Source organism: Coregonus lavaretus, assembly GCF_964263955.1.
Source record: "Coregonus lavaretus genome assembly, chromosome: 22".
Lineage (NCBI taxonomy): Eukaryota > Metazoa > Chordata > Actinopteri > Salmoniformes > Salmonidae > Coregonus > Coregonus lavaretus.
In genome coordinates this window covers 34,973,434-34,989,702 of record NC_140009.1, presented here as the reverse complement: position 1 = coordinate 34,989,702, position 16,269 = coordinate 34,973,434, and the positions used below count along the sequence as shown (strand labels likewise).

The 16,269-nt window shown below is 44.3% G+C and overlaps 1 protein-coding gene across 1 annotated transcript in view; it reads left to right on the top strand.

Moving 5' to 3' along the window:
* Positions 1–6,951, top strand: part of LOC311149368 (complement C1q-like protein 4) — a gene marked incomplete at its 3' end in the record, with an annotated part of 20,122 nt that extends 13,171 nt beyond the window's left edge. Inside the window, exon 2 of the mRNA XM_084186536.1 lies at positions 6,772–6,951. Within this exon, the coding sequence (XP_084042662.1) occupies positions 6,772–6,951 (180 nt within the window). The remainder of the gene's footprint in view (positions 1–6,771) is intronic.
* Positions 6,952–16,269: the final 9,318 nt, after the last annotated feature.

The window sequence follows — 16,269 nt, the reverse complement described above, 5'->3', positions numbered from 1 at the left end:
CCCTTTCAGCACAGAGTCTCTGGTAAACGGTCCTGGATAGGAGGGAGGGAGGGAGGGAGGGAGGGAGGGAGGGAGGGAGGGAGGGAGGGAGGGAGGGGGAGCAGCTGCACTGTCATTTCATATACAACCTGGGATGTGTGAATGTGTGTGTAGAAAGAGACAGACAAGGGTAGACGAAAGGAGAAAGAGAAAACAGAAGGAGGGTGATGGTGAAAGGAGGGCTGGGGGTGGCTAGGGTAACAAACTGATCAAGCATGGCTATTCTGTGAAACCAGCAGGGAGATGTGGGGGTATACAAAGTCTTGTTTTTATCTGTAGTGCCTTGGTTCAGTGGTGATAAAACTGACAGGATTCATTGGCAGTGATATACTGACCTATTAGAGCGAAGCCAATAGAAAAGTAGCTCTTAAACTTACCTAGGGGACTCTCTCTCTCTGCTGCAGTAGAAATAAAAAAAAATTATTGAAAAGGTTTTCGCTACCCCAAGAGGACTCTTGGTTGGGTATTAGAGGGAAACAAGTTACTTTAGCATTGCACTGTTTTCTAGAGTTTTGTTGGCATTTTACATGAATGAGGGTGAGTGCCAACAACATCTAGTGGACTACCTTCTTATAAATACAGTTTACTATGTAAGTGGCATTACTGTGATATGCAAAATATCTCAATTTGCAAGATATTATACTTTGGGATAAATTGTAAATTTTGATAACATATGGTAAGGTTTCTCTTCTTCTTCTCACGGTGTGTTTTTGGTATTTTACATAAACAGTCTTATACAATAACAGTCTAGACTACTAGATAAGTACATGTAATTAAAATCAAATAACAGCCTTATTCTAAAATGGATTAAATTAATTGTTTTCCTCATAAATCTACACACGATACCCCATAATGACAAAGTGAAAACAGGTTTTTAGAAATTTCAGCAAATGTATTAAAAATAAAAAACATAAATACTTATTTAAATAAGTATTCAGACCCTTTGCTATGAGACTCAAAATTGAGCTCAGGTGCATCCTGTTTCCATTGATCATCCTTGAGAAGCATATATATATATTTTTTTTTGGGGGGGGGGGGGTAGATCAGCTTAAATATTGCAGAAAGATTGTAGTTTCCATCAATGCAATTGTCTGCATAATTTCCAATCCCCCATATATGTTTTTGTTAATATATATATATATATATATATATATATATATATATATATATATATATAGTACCAGTCAAAAGTTTGGACACACTTACTCATTCCAGGGTTATTCTTTATTTTTACTATTTTTTACATTGTAGAATAATAGTGAAGACATCAAAACTATGAAATAACACATATGGAATCATGTAGTAACCAAAAAAGTGTTAAATAAATCAAACTATATTTTATATTTGAGATTCTTCAAAGTAGCCACCGTTTGCCTTGATGACAGCTTTGCACACTCTTGGCATTCTCTCAACCAGCTTCACCTGTTTTTTTGCGCAGTCTGTACACACTACATCAGTCACTCATTCACAATTTGACAAGCACTTGATCATGCCTAGAATTTCACGGCGGCATCCCCTTTGTGTGGCCGTAATGCATCCTAAAGAAATCCATGCCTTTTGCGGCCAGTGGCCGTTGTGCCCTTCTCCCTGAGTGCTGTGCGCTCCATCACGTGATCGGGTTTTTCTCACAGGCTACAAGTGAAGACAGACACATCGGGGACGCAACTGCTTTTCCTAGGTGCATATTGAAGATATTGGAAGAACTGTCCACATTTACAATGGGGAAAAAAAGTATTTAGTCAGCCACCAATTGTGCAAGTTCTCCCACTTAAAAAGATGAGAGAGGCCTGTAATTTTCATCATAGGTACACGTCAACTATGACAGACAAAATGCGATTTCATACGGCCGTGTTAAAATGTCAGTCACCTGGCCCACTCTGTAATGACCAGCACCTGTATTAACTCTAAGTGACATGGGTTGCTTCCCAAATGGCATCCTATTCCCTATTTAGTGTACTTCTTTTGACCAGAGTCCATTAGGGCTCTGGTCAAAAGTAGTGCTCTATGTAGGGAATAAGATGCCATTTGGGAAGCAACCCATGTCACTTAGAGTTAATACAGGTGCTGGTCATTACAGAGTGGGCCAGGTGACTGACATTTTAACACGGCCGTATGAAATCGCTTGACCTTTCAGGTGATCTATTAAAAGATTATGGGATTAAAGATAAGAAAGACCCAGGGATAGATTAAATCAAAGGGAATAATGGCAGCATGTCCATATTGCACATTGTATTGAGGTCCCCACCACTTCGCCCCCATAATTTCCAGATAATGTACAGATCGTCAGCGTGGGACTATAAATTAATCGATTAATGAAAGCACCACCACAAAGTTAATGAGGGGTTAGGGGAGATGTTGCGCTTAAGAAGTATAGCATGACATACAGTATAACCCCTCCGTGATATATTCTAAAGCATGGCTGCATTAGTATAGGCAAGACCATTGATGGCAAGGGCAGGGGAAAAACTGTCACCACCATAACCTCTAGCGCCAACCACATGTCATGTCCCCTAACAGCAATGAGGAAAACTACCACAAACACAGACACATACAGGTGGAGTTAACATGGGAAATATCCCCTGGAGGAATCACATCACATGACAGTCTCTGGATTAATTAATGAGTATACTGATTTCACGTAACTCAAACAGACATCGATATTTAGTACACGAATACAACGTCTAGACCAGGGGTCTCCAACCCTGCTCCTGGACAGCTACCCTCCTGTAGGTTTTCGCTCCAACCCCAGTTGTAACTAACCTGATTCAGTTTATCAACCAGCTAATTATTAGAATGAGGTGTGCTAGATTAGGACGGTAGCTCTCCAGGAACAGGGTTGGAGAGCCCTGGTCTAGACCCATTCTCTTTTTCTCTCTCTAATGCCTTGTTCACTTGTCTGGCCATCATGACATGTGGCATGTCTTGTCTATACATCTGTCTTGTGGTGTGATCTCAGTCTGGCCCTCACACCGCCCGTCTCCCTGTTGCCTCGTCCCTCAGCCCACACATCTATCTTCCTCTCCTCATTCCCTGATTTCTTTCTCTCTTTATGTCAACCACCGTGTCTTCTTTTGCCATCCTTTTACTGTCATGTTTTCTAAGTGGTACGTCTCTGTCATGTTCTTTTTCTTTCGTCCTCCATTGCCCTGGCTCACTGTAGGACTATCCTTCCTTTATGATATCCCTCTACCTATCCCTCTGACTGCCCACTGAGCATAGATGGTGTAAAATAAAACATTCAAATTTACAAACAAGCTCGTCTCAATTCAGACGATATGGTCTGCAGGTAGCCTAGCGGTTAGGAGTGTTGGGCCAGTAACTGAAAGTTTGCTGGTTTGAATCCCCAAGCTGACTAGGTGAAAAATCTGTTGATCGTGCCCTTGAGCAAGGCACTTAACCCTAGTTGCTCTGGATAAGAGTGTCTGCTAAATGATGTAAATGTCTGTTGAGTATGACTTATACAGAATGTGGAGCCAAGAATCAGTGTTCTCTTCTCAGTGTCCGCCCTGAGATTGGAAGGTTGGGGGTTCAATCCCCGGTCATAATAAAGACTAAAAATGGGACCCAATGCCTCTCTGTTTGGCACTCGGCATTAAGGAGATGGAGTAAGGGGTAAGGCACTATGGGCCATTCTGGCTCAGACAAGGCTTACTTACTAATGATTAGCCAGGTATGTACACTCTTAGAAAAAAGGGTTATTTAGCTGTCCCCATAGGAGAACCATTTTTGGTTCCAGGTAGAACCCTTTTGGGTTCCATGTAGAACACTTTCTACAGAGGGTTCTACATGGAACCCAAAAGGGTTCAACCTGGAACCAAAAAGGGTTCTACCTGGAACCAAAAATGGTTCTACCTGCAGCCAAAAAGGGTTCTTCAAAGAGAAGATGAAGGTTCTAGATATCACCTTTTTTTCTAAGTTTAGCATATAGATATCATAATGCACCTTGTTGGAGAGAAGGACATAAAGGCTCACACGTGCTTATAAAGCATTATTATACCTGTCAGCCTTAAGTAAAGTGTTACCAATGACACAGTAAAGTAATGGGATTAAGAGTCATGATGTTAGTTGAGCTGCAGATCATATTCTGAGCCTCTCGTGTTGTGTGGTGTCTTGGAGATGTGCGTCGGTTGTCTGGAGAGCTGACAGAGATTGAGTGGTCTGTGCTCAGTGCTGTGGCTGCCTGGACATGGAGCCTGATAGATCCACTGATGCCAGACAGACATATGTCTACTGAGTTGAGATATAAATCTTATACACTCACTCCTCTCTTTTTTAAGACTGTGATTATAAGATAAGATGTACTTTATTGTCCATGAACTTGCAGAGAACAGAAATGTGTATCGCACAGCTCGCAAACCCATGCATACCCCAAAAGACATGCCACCAGAGCTCTCTTCACAGTCCCCAAGTCCAGAACAGACTATGGGAGGCACACAGTACTACATAGAGCCATGACTACATGGAACTCTATTCCACATCAGGTAACTGATGCAAGCAGTAGAATCAGATTTTAAAAAACAGGTATAAATACACCTTATGGAACACCAGGGACTGTGAAGAGACACACACAAGGATACAGACACATGCATACGCACACATTGTGATATTGTTGTATGGTGGTATTAAACATGTTGTATTGTAGATAGGAAGTGGTGTAATAATGTCATATGATGTACTGTTTTATATTTTGTTTTATATGTGATGTAAGTGCTTTAATATGTTTGAACCCCAGGAAGAATAGCGGCTGCCTTGCTAATGGGGATCCCTAATAAATACAAATAAATAAAAAAGCACCATAAGAGAAGTAGAGCTGATCACACACACTCTTATTGATCATCAGAGAGCAGCTGTAGCTGTGTATGGGGCTCTCAGGCATATGTAATGAAGCAGAAGGCTGATTGGCAAGTGTAGAATAGATGAAGAAGCGGTTCACATGGGACGATGGGTAGTCTATGGGGATGGAAGTCAGCCAGTCAGGCAGTCAGATCCAGAAACAGAAACAGTATCTTCCACCACCAGCTATTGACCTGGCCCCGGTTTCCCGATGGAACTTTGGCTTACAAGTGTTTTAACGATGCATCTTCCCTACAATGGCCGAAGGATGTAACATACGTTTCCCAAAACACCGCGCAGAGAGAACGTGTGTCGATACTGATAGGATCGAAAGAAAGGCAACGCTGCTCTCGGATCAGCTTTCTCCATTCAAATCTTACCTTAACATTATAATTGTTCCACAATACTGACGACGGATCAGGTCCTAGAAAGATATTATCACCTATGGCTGCAAATATTGAGGCGGCTTATTCTAACCACAGACATTAAAACCAGTAGATAGTGATAGTGCTGACATCATCCACGGATTCCTATGGAAAACTCCCGATGGCGCATGAAGCCAGAAGTATTTGAATTTGAAGGGCGCCATATTTCTGAATGGGGCTGAATGGCACCAAAAAATTGCTAAGGATCATGGTGAAAGTGGCCGTAACTAGCAAAGGATCATGTTCGAAGTAGTCGTTTTCTTCCTGCCTGAGAGAGTAAATTTATGAGCACACCACACCCCCTTAGGCCCCTTTCTAATGCAGACCAGGGTTTTGGCACCGCTAGGTTGCTACACAGTAGCCGACCAACAGAACTCGTGACTTCACGCTCCAAACCGGACACTGGGGGCCTGATTCTAACCCTTACCCTATAATAATACACTAAATCAAGATTTAGCACATCATTGCACATGTTAGGCCATACATCATGAAATATATGAGATAAATGAGCCTACAGACAGTAGCCAACAAGTAGCAAAATAGAACTCAATTGATTGAACATTAAATGTATTTCATTATAATTGAAATAGACCTATAGCCTACTGTATTTATATTTTAATGCAGTCATCTCAGTTTTAATTTGAAGCATTTTTTAAAAATATAAATTGAAAGACATTGGCAACTTTGTGTTTGTAGTCAACTTTGTTCTGAAGTTATCAGTGGTCACAGAGAGGCAGATAAACCATGTGATTATATGTTTAGTGGCGATCTTCTGTGTATCAAGTGACGTGGGAGGGCAAAAAAGCATCTAACGACGCACTTAGCTGCTCTACGAGTGGTCTGAGGAAGGCGTTAGATTCCGACCGTTTTCACGTGCAACGTTAATAACGATGGTTTGGGAAACAGCTCGGAGATTTTACGATGCTCCTACGACGGTTTTAACAATGAACCTTAGCCTTAAGATGCTTTTGGGAAACAGGGCCCTGTTGCTTTATGATGCTAGCTTAGTGCTAGTAGCAGAGCTCAATATGCATGGTATTGACTGGCTGTCTGCATCTCAAATGGCAACCTATTCCCTTTATAGTGCACAGCATTTGATCAGGGCAAGTAGAACTGTGGTCAAAATGTGTGCAGGGAATAGAGTGCCATTTAGGGCGCATCTGCTGTGTCAGGCCCAGCCTGAGCCTCAGACAGATTCTCATTTGCATGCTGTTGGGGAGCTCAGTCTGTATTGACCCGCAGGCAGTGGATCATTACTTGTTTGTTAACACATTTAATTGGGTTTACTCATGTGGACACGTAGATACACGTGTATGAATTAAGTTACTATTACAATTGCCTATCTTAAAGTTATAACCTTGATGGTTTTAACTGTATTTCAATCCATGACATTTGCTCTGTCTGTTCTGTCCATCCCCTAACTGTCCCTCTGTCTTCCCCTCTGTATGTGCACACGTGTGTGTGTGTATAACAGGTGAAGGCCAGTGCCATTGCCCAGGATGCGGACCAGAACTACGACTATGCGTCCAACAGTGTGATCCTGCATCTAGACGTGGGGGACGAGGTGTGTGTACAGCTGGACGGGGGGAAGGTCCATGGAGGAAACACCAACAAATACAGCACCTTCTCTGGGTTCCTCATCTACCCCGACTGACCCTGATTGACTGTCCCTGCTTTATGATAATCCCACCCACAAACACACTGAACGGATGAAAGGACATGAGTGTAGGGTTTTTCAAATGAAGAAGTGTTTCATGGGTGTGTTGAGTGTTATTAAGCCAATCATGACCAAGTGCATTTATTGACCCCTTGTGTGTGTGAAAATATGGATATCACAACATGTACAGAATAGGTGCATAAGGTTGCATTGAGAAATATACAGCATATGCCATATGTTCCGTCTACTAACATTGTGAGTTGTACATACAGTCCTATCCATGCATTCAGCATTTAGAGCGTGACCAAGGTTGTGAGTGTGTGAATCAAGACCAGGTTAGCACACTGAGCTAGAGCCAAGGCATTAGCTCCGGGAGCCATCACAGTTTTCCAAAGTTCTCAACTTCACTACATTTCACCCCCCTCTAACCCAGTGGACAGTTCAGTCTAAGATCGCTTGGATAGCTCCCAATAACATCCCCCAGCTGTTTAAAAAATAACAGTCCCCTGCTGTTTCAAAATAAAAGTCCCCCACTGTTTCAAAATAAATTCCCCTGTTGGTTCAAAGTACAGTATGATCCCTGTTGTTGTCACACCCTGATCGGTTTCACCTGTCTTTGTGCTTGTCTCCACCCCCCTCCAGGTGTCGCCCATCTTCCCCATTATCCCCTGTGCATTTATACCTGTGTTCTCTGTTTGTCTGTTGCCAGTTTGTCTTGTCTTGTCAGGTCTTACTAGCGTGCTTTCCCGTTTTCCTGTTTCTTAATGTCCTAGTTTTCCCGGTTCTGACCATTCTGTCTGGCCTGACCCCGAGCCTGCCTGCCGTCCTGTACCTGCCTGACTCTGACCTGATTACAAACCTCTGCCTGCCCAGACCCCGAGCCTGCCTGCCATCCTGTACCTGCCTGACTCTGACCTGATTACGAACCTCTGCCTGTCCTCGACCTGCCCTTTGCCTGCCCCGTGTTCTATCCGCCTCCTGTGTCTGCATCTGGGTCATATCCTGAGTCTTGATAGTACGAACTGGCCCTGACTGACCCAGCAGACTCAGACCAGCTCCACAATGCTGTCTCCCAGCAAGGAGCCCCCATTGGAAGACATGAGGAGTTACTGCAATGCCTTATGGAGGGACTCCATACCCTGGCAGAACGGCATGACCATGCGTTCGATATATTGCTGGAGCAATTCCGTAAATTCCCTACAAGGCAGCAAGCCACACCAGTAATTCCCCAGACTCTCAGCAACACTGCCACCAGCGGTGCTTCTTCCCAGCCTACCCCAGTGTCCCGAGAACCCCGCTTACTTCCTCCGGAGCGCTACGCTGGAGATTCTGGAACCTGCCGGCCCTTTCTCTCCTAGTGCTCCCTCATCTTCGAGCTGCAGCCTTCTTCGTTCCCCTCAGACCGCTCCAGGATAGCATACCTCATAACGCTGATGTCCGGGTGGGCACTCGCCTGGGCTATGGCGGTGTGGGAGCAACAGTCCGCCGTCTGCCTCAGTCTGGAGGAGTTTGTGGCAGAAGTACAGAAGGTGTTCGATTCTCCGTTGTCCGGGAGAGAGGCTGTTCGTAAACTGCTCCAGCTACGTCAAGACTCCCGTAGTGTGGCAGAGTACGCAGTGGATTTTCGCACATTGGCGGCTGAGAGTGCCTGGAACCTGGAAGCATTGTTCGACATGTTCCTTCACGGATTATCGGAGGTGATCAAGGATGAGCTCGCAGCCTGGGAGCTGCCCATGGACCTCGACTCCCTCGTAGCCTTGACCATACGGATCGATGGGCGGCTACGAGAACATAGGAGGGAGAGGGAATCTGTTCCCTGTCGCCCTCGCTCGCCCTCGATTCCCACCTCACCTCCGAGGAATCCCGGTAACCCCTGAAGTTTACGCAGACTGAACACCAGGAGATGTCTGTATTGTGGGACTACAGGACATTATATTTCCACTTGTCCATTAAAAAGACCAGGCTCATCAGTAGGTACGAGTACTCTGGTGAGCCGTACAGGGATTTCCCAATCTCCCATTACTCTCACCCCTCTCCATGCCACCCTGTTGTGGGTTGACCAGGCTAAATCACTCCGGGTGCTCATTGACTCTGGGGCCAATGAGAGCTTTATCGATGCTACCTTGGTGTCGGATCTGGGTATCTCCACTCAACCCCTCTCCATTCCCATGGACATCAGAGCGCTGGATGGGCGCTCTATTGGCAGAGTCACCCACAATACGATTCCTATTGACCTACGAGTATCAGGAAATCACAGTGAGTGTATGCAGTTCCTGCTCATAGAATCTCCCCATGTACCCGTGGTTTTGAGATATTCATGGCTCCAGAAGCACAATCCCCTGATCGACTGGGCTATTGGTTCAATCGTGGGTTGGAGCCTGTTCTGCCATGCTCATTGTCTTAAGTCGGCTCAGCCTGCTCCGGGACATCTTCCTGCAGGCTTTAGAGAAGCCTCGAATCTCTCCGCCATTCCCACGGAGTACCTGGACCTCCAGGAGGTCTTCAACAAGGCCTGCGCTACGTCTCTCCCTCCACATCGACCATACAACTGCACCATTGACCTTCTCCCGGGCACTACACCCCCTCGGTGGCGGCTTTACTCCCTGTCAGATCCGGAGACCAAGGCTATGGAGGAGTACATTGAGAACTCTCTCGCTGTTGGGAGTATTCGTCCATCGGCCTCTCCCGACAGCACAGGGTTCTTCTTTGTGGAGAAGAAGGACAAAACCCTGCGCCCTCTACCACTCATCTCCTCGGCTTTCGAACCTCTGCAGGGAGCGACCATCTTCTCTAAGTTGGCCCTTCGGAACGCTTACAATCAGGTTCAGATACGGGAAGAAGATGAGTGGAAAACAGCCTTTAACACGGCTAACGGTCACTATGAGTACTTAATTATGCCATTCGGACTGACCAACGCTCCTGCTGTATTCCAGGCCCTGGTCAACGGTGTGCTCCGGGACATGATGAACCGGTTCATGTTTGTCTACCTCGACGACATCCTTGTCTTTTCCCGTTCAGCTCAAGAACACGTCCTCCACGTCCGACAAGTCCTTCAGCGTCTCCTGGAGAACCAGCTTTTGGTTAAAGCAGAGAAGTGTGAATTCCATCGCTCCACCATCTCCTTCCTAGGGTACGTCATCGCTGCAGAACATATACAGATAGATCCAGACAAGGTGAGAGCGGTGGTGGATTGGCCTCAACCCACATCCAGAGTGCAGCTGCAACGTTTCCTGGGGTTTGCTAATTTCTACCACCGCTTCATTCAGGGTTACAGCATCCTGGCTTCCCCCCTCTCAGTAATCACCTCTCCCAAGGTTCCCATCTTAATCCATCCAGACCCGTCCCGTCAGTTTGTGGTGGATGTCGATGCCTCGGATGTCGGAGTGGGGGCCGTCCTGTCCCAGAGTTCTTCCCAGGACCAAAAGCTGCACCCCTACGCTTTCATCTCCCATCGTCTTACCCCTGCTGAGAGGAACTATGATGTGGGAAATCGAGAACTCCTCGCCGTCAAGATGGCGTTGGAGGAGTGGAGGCACTGGTTGGAGGGGGCGGAACACCCATTCTTAGTGTGGACTGACCATAAGAACCTGGAATATCTCCGCACTCAACTCAATTTCACTCTCTCCTACCACCCGGAGTCCAAGAACGTGAAACCTGACGCACTTTCATGGTTGTATTGCCCCGCTGCTACTCCGTCTGACCCCGAGACCATCCTCCCTACCTCCTGTCTAGTGGCTGCAGCCGTCTGGGGTATAGAGAGCCTGGTCCATAAGGCGCAGCGTTCCCAGCCGGAACCCACCGGAACCCGGACTCTGCCTGTACCCCGGTCCTGGAATGGGCACATTCCTGAAGACTAACCTGCCATCCAGGCTCCCGTCGGTCCCTGGCTTTCGTCCGACGACGCTTTTGGTGGCCTTCCATGGTTCCGGATGTCTCTGCATTAGTCGTCGCCTGCACGATGTGTGCACAAAATAAGACTCCACGGCAAGCTCCGGCTGGCCTTCTTCAACCACTCCTTGTTCCTCACCGCCCCTGGTCCCATATATCCCTGGACTTTGTTACTGGGCTTCCCCCGTCAGACGGCAACACTACTATCCTGATGGTGGTGGATAGGTTTTCTAAAGCCACCCATTTTATTCCCCTTCCCAAGTTACCCTCAGCCAAGGAGACGGCTCAGCTCTTTCGGATCCATGGACTTCCGGTCGACATGGTCTCCGATCGTGGTCCCAAGTTCTCGTCCCGGTTCTGGAAGGTGTTCTGCACCATCATTGGGTCGTCGGCCAGCCTGTCCTCTGGTTTCCACCCCCAATCTAACGGCCAGTCGTAGCGAGCCAATCAGGACCTGGAAACGGCCCTTCGTTGCCTCGTCTCCGCCAACCCCACCACCTGGAGCCAGCAACTTGTGTGGGTGGAATACACCCGTATCACCCTTCCCTGCTCAGCCCCTGCTCTTCCCTGAGCAAGAGGATTTAGTCAGCATACCCTCTGCTCATATGTTCATCCGCCACTGTCGCCGTACCTGGAAGAGAGCCCGGGCCCCTCTTTAGAAGACCACATCCAGGTATCGGCGACAAGCGGATTGCCACCGGACCCCTGTTCCCCACTATCGGCTCGGGCAGAGGGTATGGCTTTCCACTCGGGACCTGCCCCTCCGGGTGGAGTCCCATAAACTTTCCCCCCGTTTCATCTGCCCTTTCCCCATCTCTAAAATCCTTAGCCCCTCTGCTGTTCGTCTTCTGTTGCCCTGCACCCTCCGTATCCATCCTACGTTTCATGTGTCCAATATAAAACCTGTGTCTCACTGTCATTTGTCTTCTGTTTCTCGACCTGCCCTTTGCCTGCCCCGTGTTCTAATAAATTATTATTGAGAACTGTACTATCCGCCTCCTGTGTCTGCATCTGGGTCATAGCCTGAGTCGTGATAGTTGTTCATAATCTAGGACGGAACAGCTTCACTGTTATAGTATTCTTTTTAATGATCAATTGCTTATTGATTTTCAGTTATAAAAACACCGAACGAGGAAGGACATAAGAAAAATGGATAACTAAATAAAATGAAGACAGTATTCAAAGTAAACCCATCTGTTTAAGCACAGATGGTTGACCTTCTATAACCATCACACCAAGAGGCTGAGGGAGAACGGAAGGAGAGGAGTGGAATACAAACTCACCACTAGCATGCACGAACACACACAAAATACACACACATACAGTACACACACACCGAAATGGCAACAAACACAAAGGACTGGAGTGAGTGAGCGTGTGGTTTTACGAATTAAGAAGTGTTTTATGGGTGTGTGATGAGAGAGTTGTGTGTTTTGAAGCAATCATCATGACCAAGTTAATTTCTTAACCCTTCCTGTGTGTTTACATTTCCGAGTGTGTGCAAGTAAGGATATCAGAAATTGTACAGGGCCCGGTATTCCTAAAGCATCTTAAGGCTAAATTCATCGTTAAAACCTTAGAAGGAGCGTCATAAAATCTCCAAGCTGTTAACCAAAACCATTGTTATTAACATTGCTTGTGAAAACGATCGTAATCTATGGCCTGCCAGACCACTCAAACAAAGCTAAGTTTAGATGCTTTTTGCCCTAACGCATACTTTTATACACAGAAGATCTCTGCTAAACATAGAATCAGATGGTTTATCCGCCGATAACTTCCGAACACTACAAATACAAAGTTGCCAATGCCTTTGCAATTGATACAAACAAGCGATGTATAAAAATATGCTTCAAACTAAAACTGAGATGACTCCATTAAAATATAGATAAAGTAGGCTATAGGCCTATTTCAATCATATTGAAATACATTTAATGTTCAATCAATGTAGTTATATTTATCTACTGTAGGGTACTGTCTGTAATTTGTCTCAATATAGTTAATGATGTGTAGCCTAACATGCTCAATGATGTGCCAAATCTTGATTTAGTGCATTATTATAGAGTAAGCATTAGAATAAGCCACCTCAATATTTGCAGCCATAGGTGATAATATCTTTCTAGGAGCTGATCCGTCGTCAGTATTGTGGAATAATTCTAACATCGAGGTAAGATTTGAATGGCGAAAGCTGATCCGAGACCAGCGTTTAATTTATTTAGATCCTATCAGTATCAACACACGCCTCAACGACAGACAGATAACGTTTTCTCGGTGTTGTGTTTTGGGAAACGTATGTTACATCTTCAGCTGTTGTAGGAAAGATGCATCTCTAAAACACTCGTAAGCCTAAATTCCATCACTATAGGGAAATCGGGCCAGTACAGGTGCACTAACACTTGGTACATTGAAATATACAGCATATTCCATGTGTCTCTTCTGCTTACATTGTGAACTGTCCATACAGTAAAACCAAGATCATCAGTCCTACCCATTCCATATTCTGAGTGAGACAAACTGGTTATTAAACCCGGATTTTGAGTGTGTGATGCAAGATCGTGTTAGCCCACTGAGCTAAAGCCTGAGGCGTTACCTTTGGGAGCTAACATGAGTTTTCAGTATTATGTAAAACAATCTGATGTGTATAAACACTACTCTACTCTCTGTACCGTTGGGATGAAAGCCTGACAAGATGTTGCTTCAAAGTTGTATACAGAATTGCTATTAAAATATCTATAACAGCAACACTGCTGTTCACTTCACTCTTCTTACATGTCTGGTTTGGATTCCTGGGATGACATTCACCAGCTACTGTAAATGGACTGGAGACTGTGTTGTAGCCTACTATTTAACAGAATAAATAAACAGCACATATATGCACAAACACACACAAACAAAGTTACATTCATTTGGAGTGACTGCTTGGTGCTTGAACTGTCTGTGTGGAATTGGAAATATGACATGTGAGCAGTATGGCTGTGTGTGTGGGTGTATGTGAGAGAGATAGGATTGGTATCAAACTCCCAACAGCTGGCCACTGCCTCAGATCAACCTTTCCTCCATGGATTTCCAATATGTCTAGTTAAGACACTGCCTTACAATGAAACATTAATATATTGACCTGTGTTGTAGATAATACACACTGCTCTACAAAATCTTTTAAAATTGCAAGCATATCTTTCTTGACAGTACTAAATGGACATGAAGTGTAATGTTGGTTTAAAAGTATCAGGTATTTAAGGCATGTGGATTTAAAGCTCCATGAAGCTCTATTGTCATCCTTATGACCTGTAACAACACTTATAACCTGTAGTAACAAACCACGTATAACCTTCTGTAAATCTAGGACGTTACTTAACTGCACGTATAACCGTCTGTAAATCTAGGACGTTACTTAAATGCACGTATAACCTTCTGTAAATCTAGGACGTTACTTAAATGCACGTATAACCTTCTGTAAATCTAGGACGTTACTTAAATGCACGTATAACCTTCTGTAAATCTAGGACGTTACTTAAATGCACGTATAACCTTCTGTAAATCTAGGACGTTACTTAAATGCACGTATAACCTTCTGTAAATCTAGGACGTTACTTAAATGCACGTATAACCGTCTGTAAATCTAGGACGTTACTTAAATGCACGTATAACCTTCTGTAAATCTAGGACGTTACTTAAATGCTTCCTAAATAATTATGATAAGGATGAATAAGCTACATTACTCTCCACACATTTATGGAGAACCTATGGAATTGTAGCATGGTAAATCAAAACAACATGTCAATACATTATATTTGAGGTGATCTTCATTTATGTTTCTGTGCTTAACGTGTCATGTAAAAGGCATGATTAGTTAGAGTTGAAATGTACACCATTAGAAGCAGATTATTGAACTGGATTTGTATCAATAGTCAGTCCCATGCTTGTCACTTTCTCAGACAATAAATCAATATGTAAGCCTGGTAATGATGGGAAATGAACATATACATGAATTATATGCATGGAGATTTTAGTTGAAACTATCATTGTTACTCTCTAAATGATTTAATTGTGTGTTTATATTTAGCATATGCTTTTATACAAAGCGATTTACAGTCATGCGTGCAACATTTTCGTATGGGTTGCCCCAATGGGAATCAGACCCTACGACCCTGGCGGTGCAAGAGCTGTGCTCTACCAACTGAGCCACACACTAATTGTTAGTGTCTAAATACTGTAATTGAATTGAGATCTTGTATTTACAATGTAAAAAAATCTGAACACGGCTGAATGATAAATCTTCCATTATCCATCTTAATTTTCAATAATTAGCTTAGTTTAGCTCTAACTATTATTGACATTGAGAAATAGCCTCACAAGCAGCCTGATCTCGCGAGCTTACATGAATGTTCGCCACGCAGTGGTAATCAGTCTGGTAATTACGAGGCTAATTGAGACATTTATCTCAGGGATTCTCTAGTGATATTTCTCCTATTTATACAGATAAACATTTTTTTCTCTCAGTATTTTCAAATGTGAGGTTGAACTAATTTATGCTTGTATGTCATCTTTGCCCTCTCCTTTTTATTGTTATTTCTCTGTTTAAATATTTAGCCATTCAGAGGGCGATGTCTCCTCCTTGATTGGTTCTTGAATACTACAGTACCTGTAGTATTGGCAGAGAGCAGAGGGAAACCTTTAATTAAAGGAGAGAGTTAATGGCCTTCTGCATTCAAAGGGCTTTGGTGAATCTGTTGCCTGTGGGAGCGAGTGGGGGATCTTTACGTGTGTGAGGGAGTGTGTGCATGAGAGAGCGAAAGTGTGTATGTGTGAGAGAAGAATACAGAGAGCGAAAGAGAGTGTGTGTGTTTGTGTGCTCAGCCCCCTCTCTTGCTCTCTCCAGTAGTCCTGGCAGATAGATTCCAGTGTAAAATTAATTGGTGGAGAGGGTTTGAGGCAGGTTTCAGGCAATTAGAGGTTCCTTTGTCGAATGCAGAGCCACGAGGATCACACACACAAATAGCAGGATTAAAATAATCAATACACTTCACTTCCATCCAACACAAACACAGGCCTGTGCACGTACACTCAGTAATTAGTGGACAACCTATTCACCCCTGGGCTATGATACCTTACCTTTTGCACGCACACAACCAATAGATCTCTTGGTACCTAATGAGAGGAAATAGTTGACAGGTTGTGAGGGGAATAAGGAAAAGGTAAGGAAGCTGGAGAGGAATCGGTATTGGCAAACTAAGCAACATAACATACAGGATTCTACTGGGGATGTTCCAGAACACTGTCATATAGTTCCATGTTCCAATCCAGAACACTGTCATACAGGATCACACACTGATCAATTAATAACTGTACAATTTCAACGCAAAAATTATAAAATTCAGTCAGTGCTAAGAAAGGTTGAGATTGAAGTGGTTGTAAAATACATAATTAAAG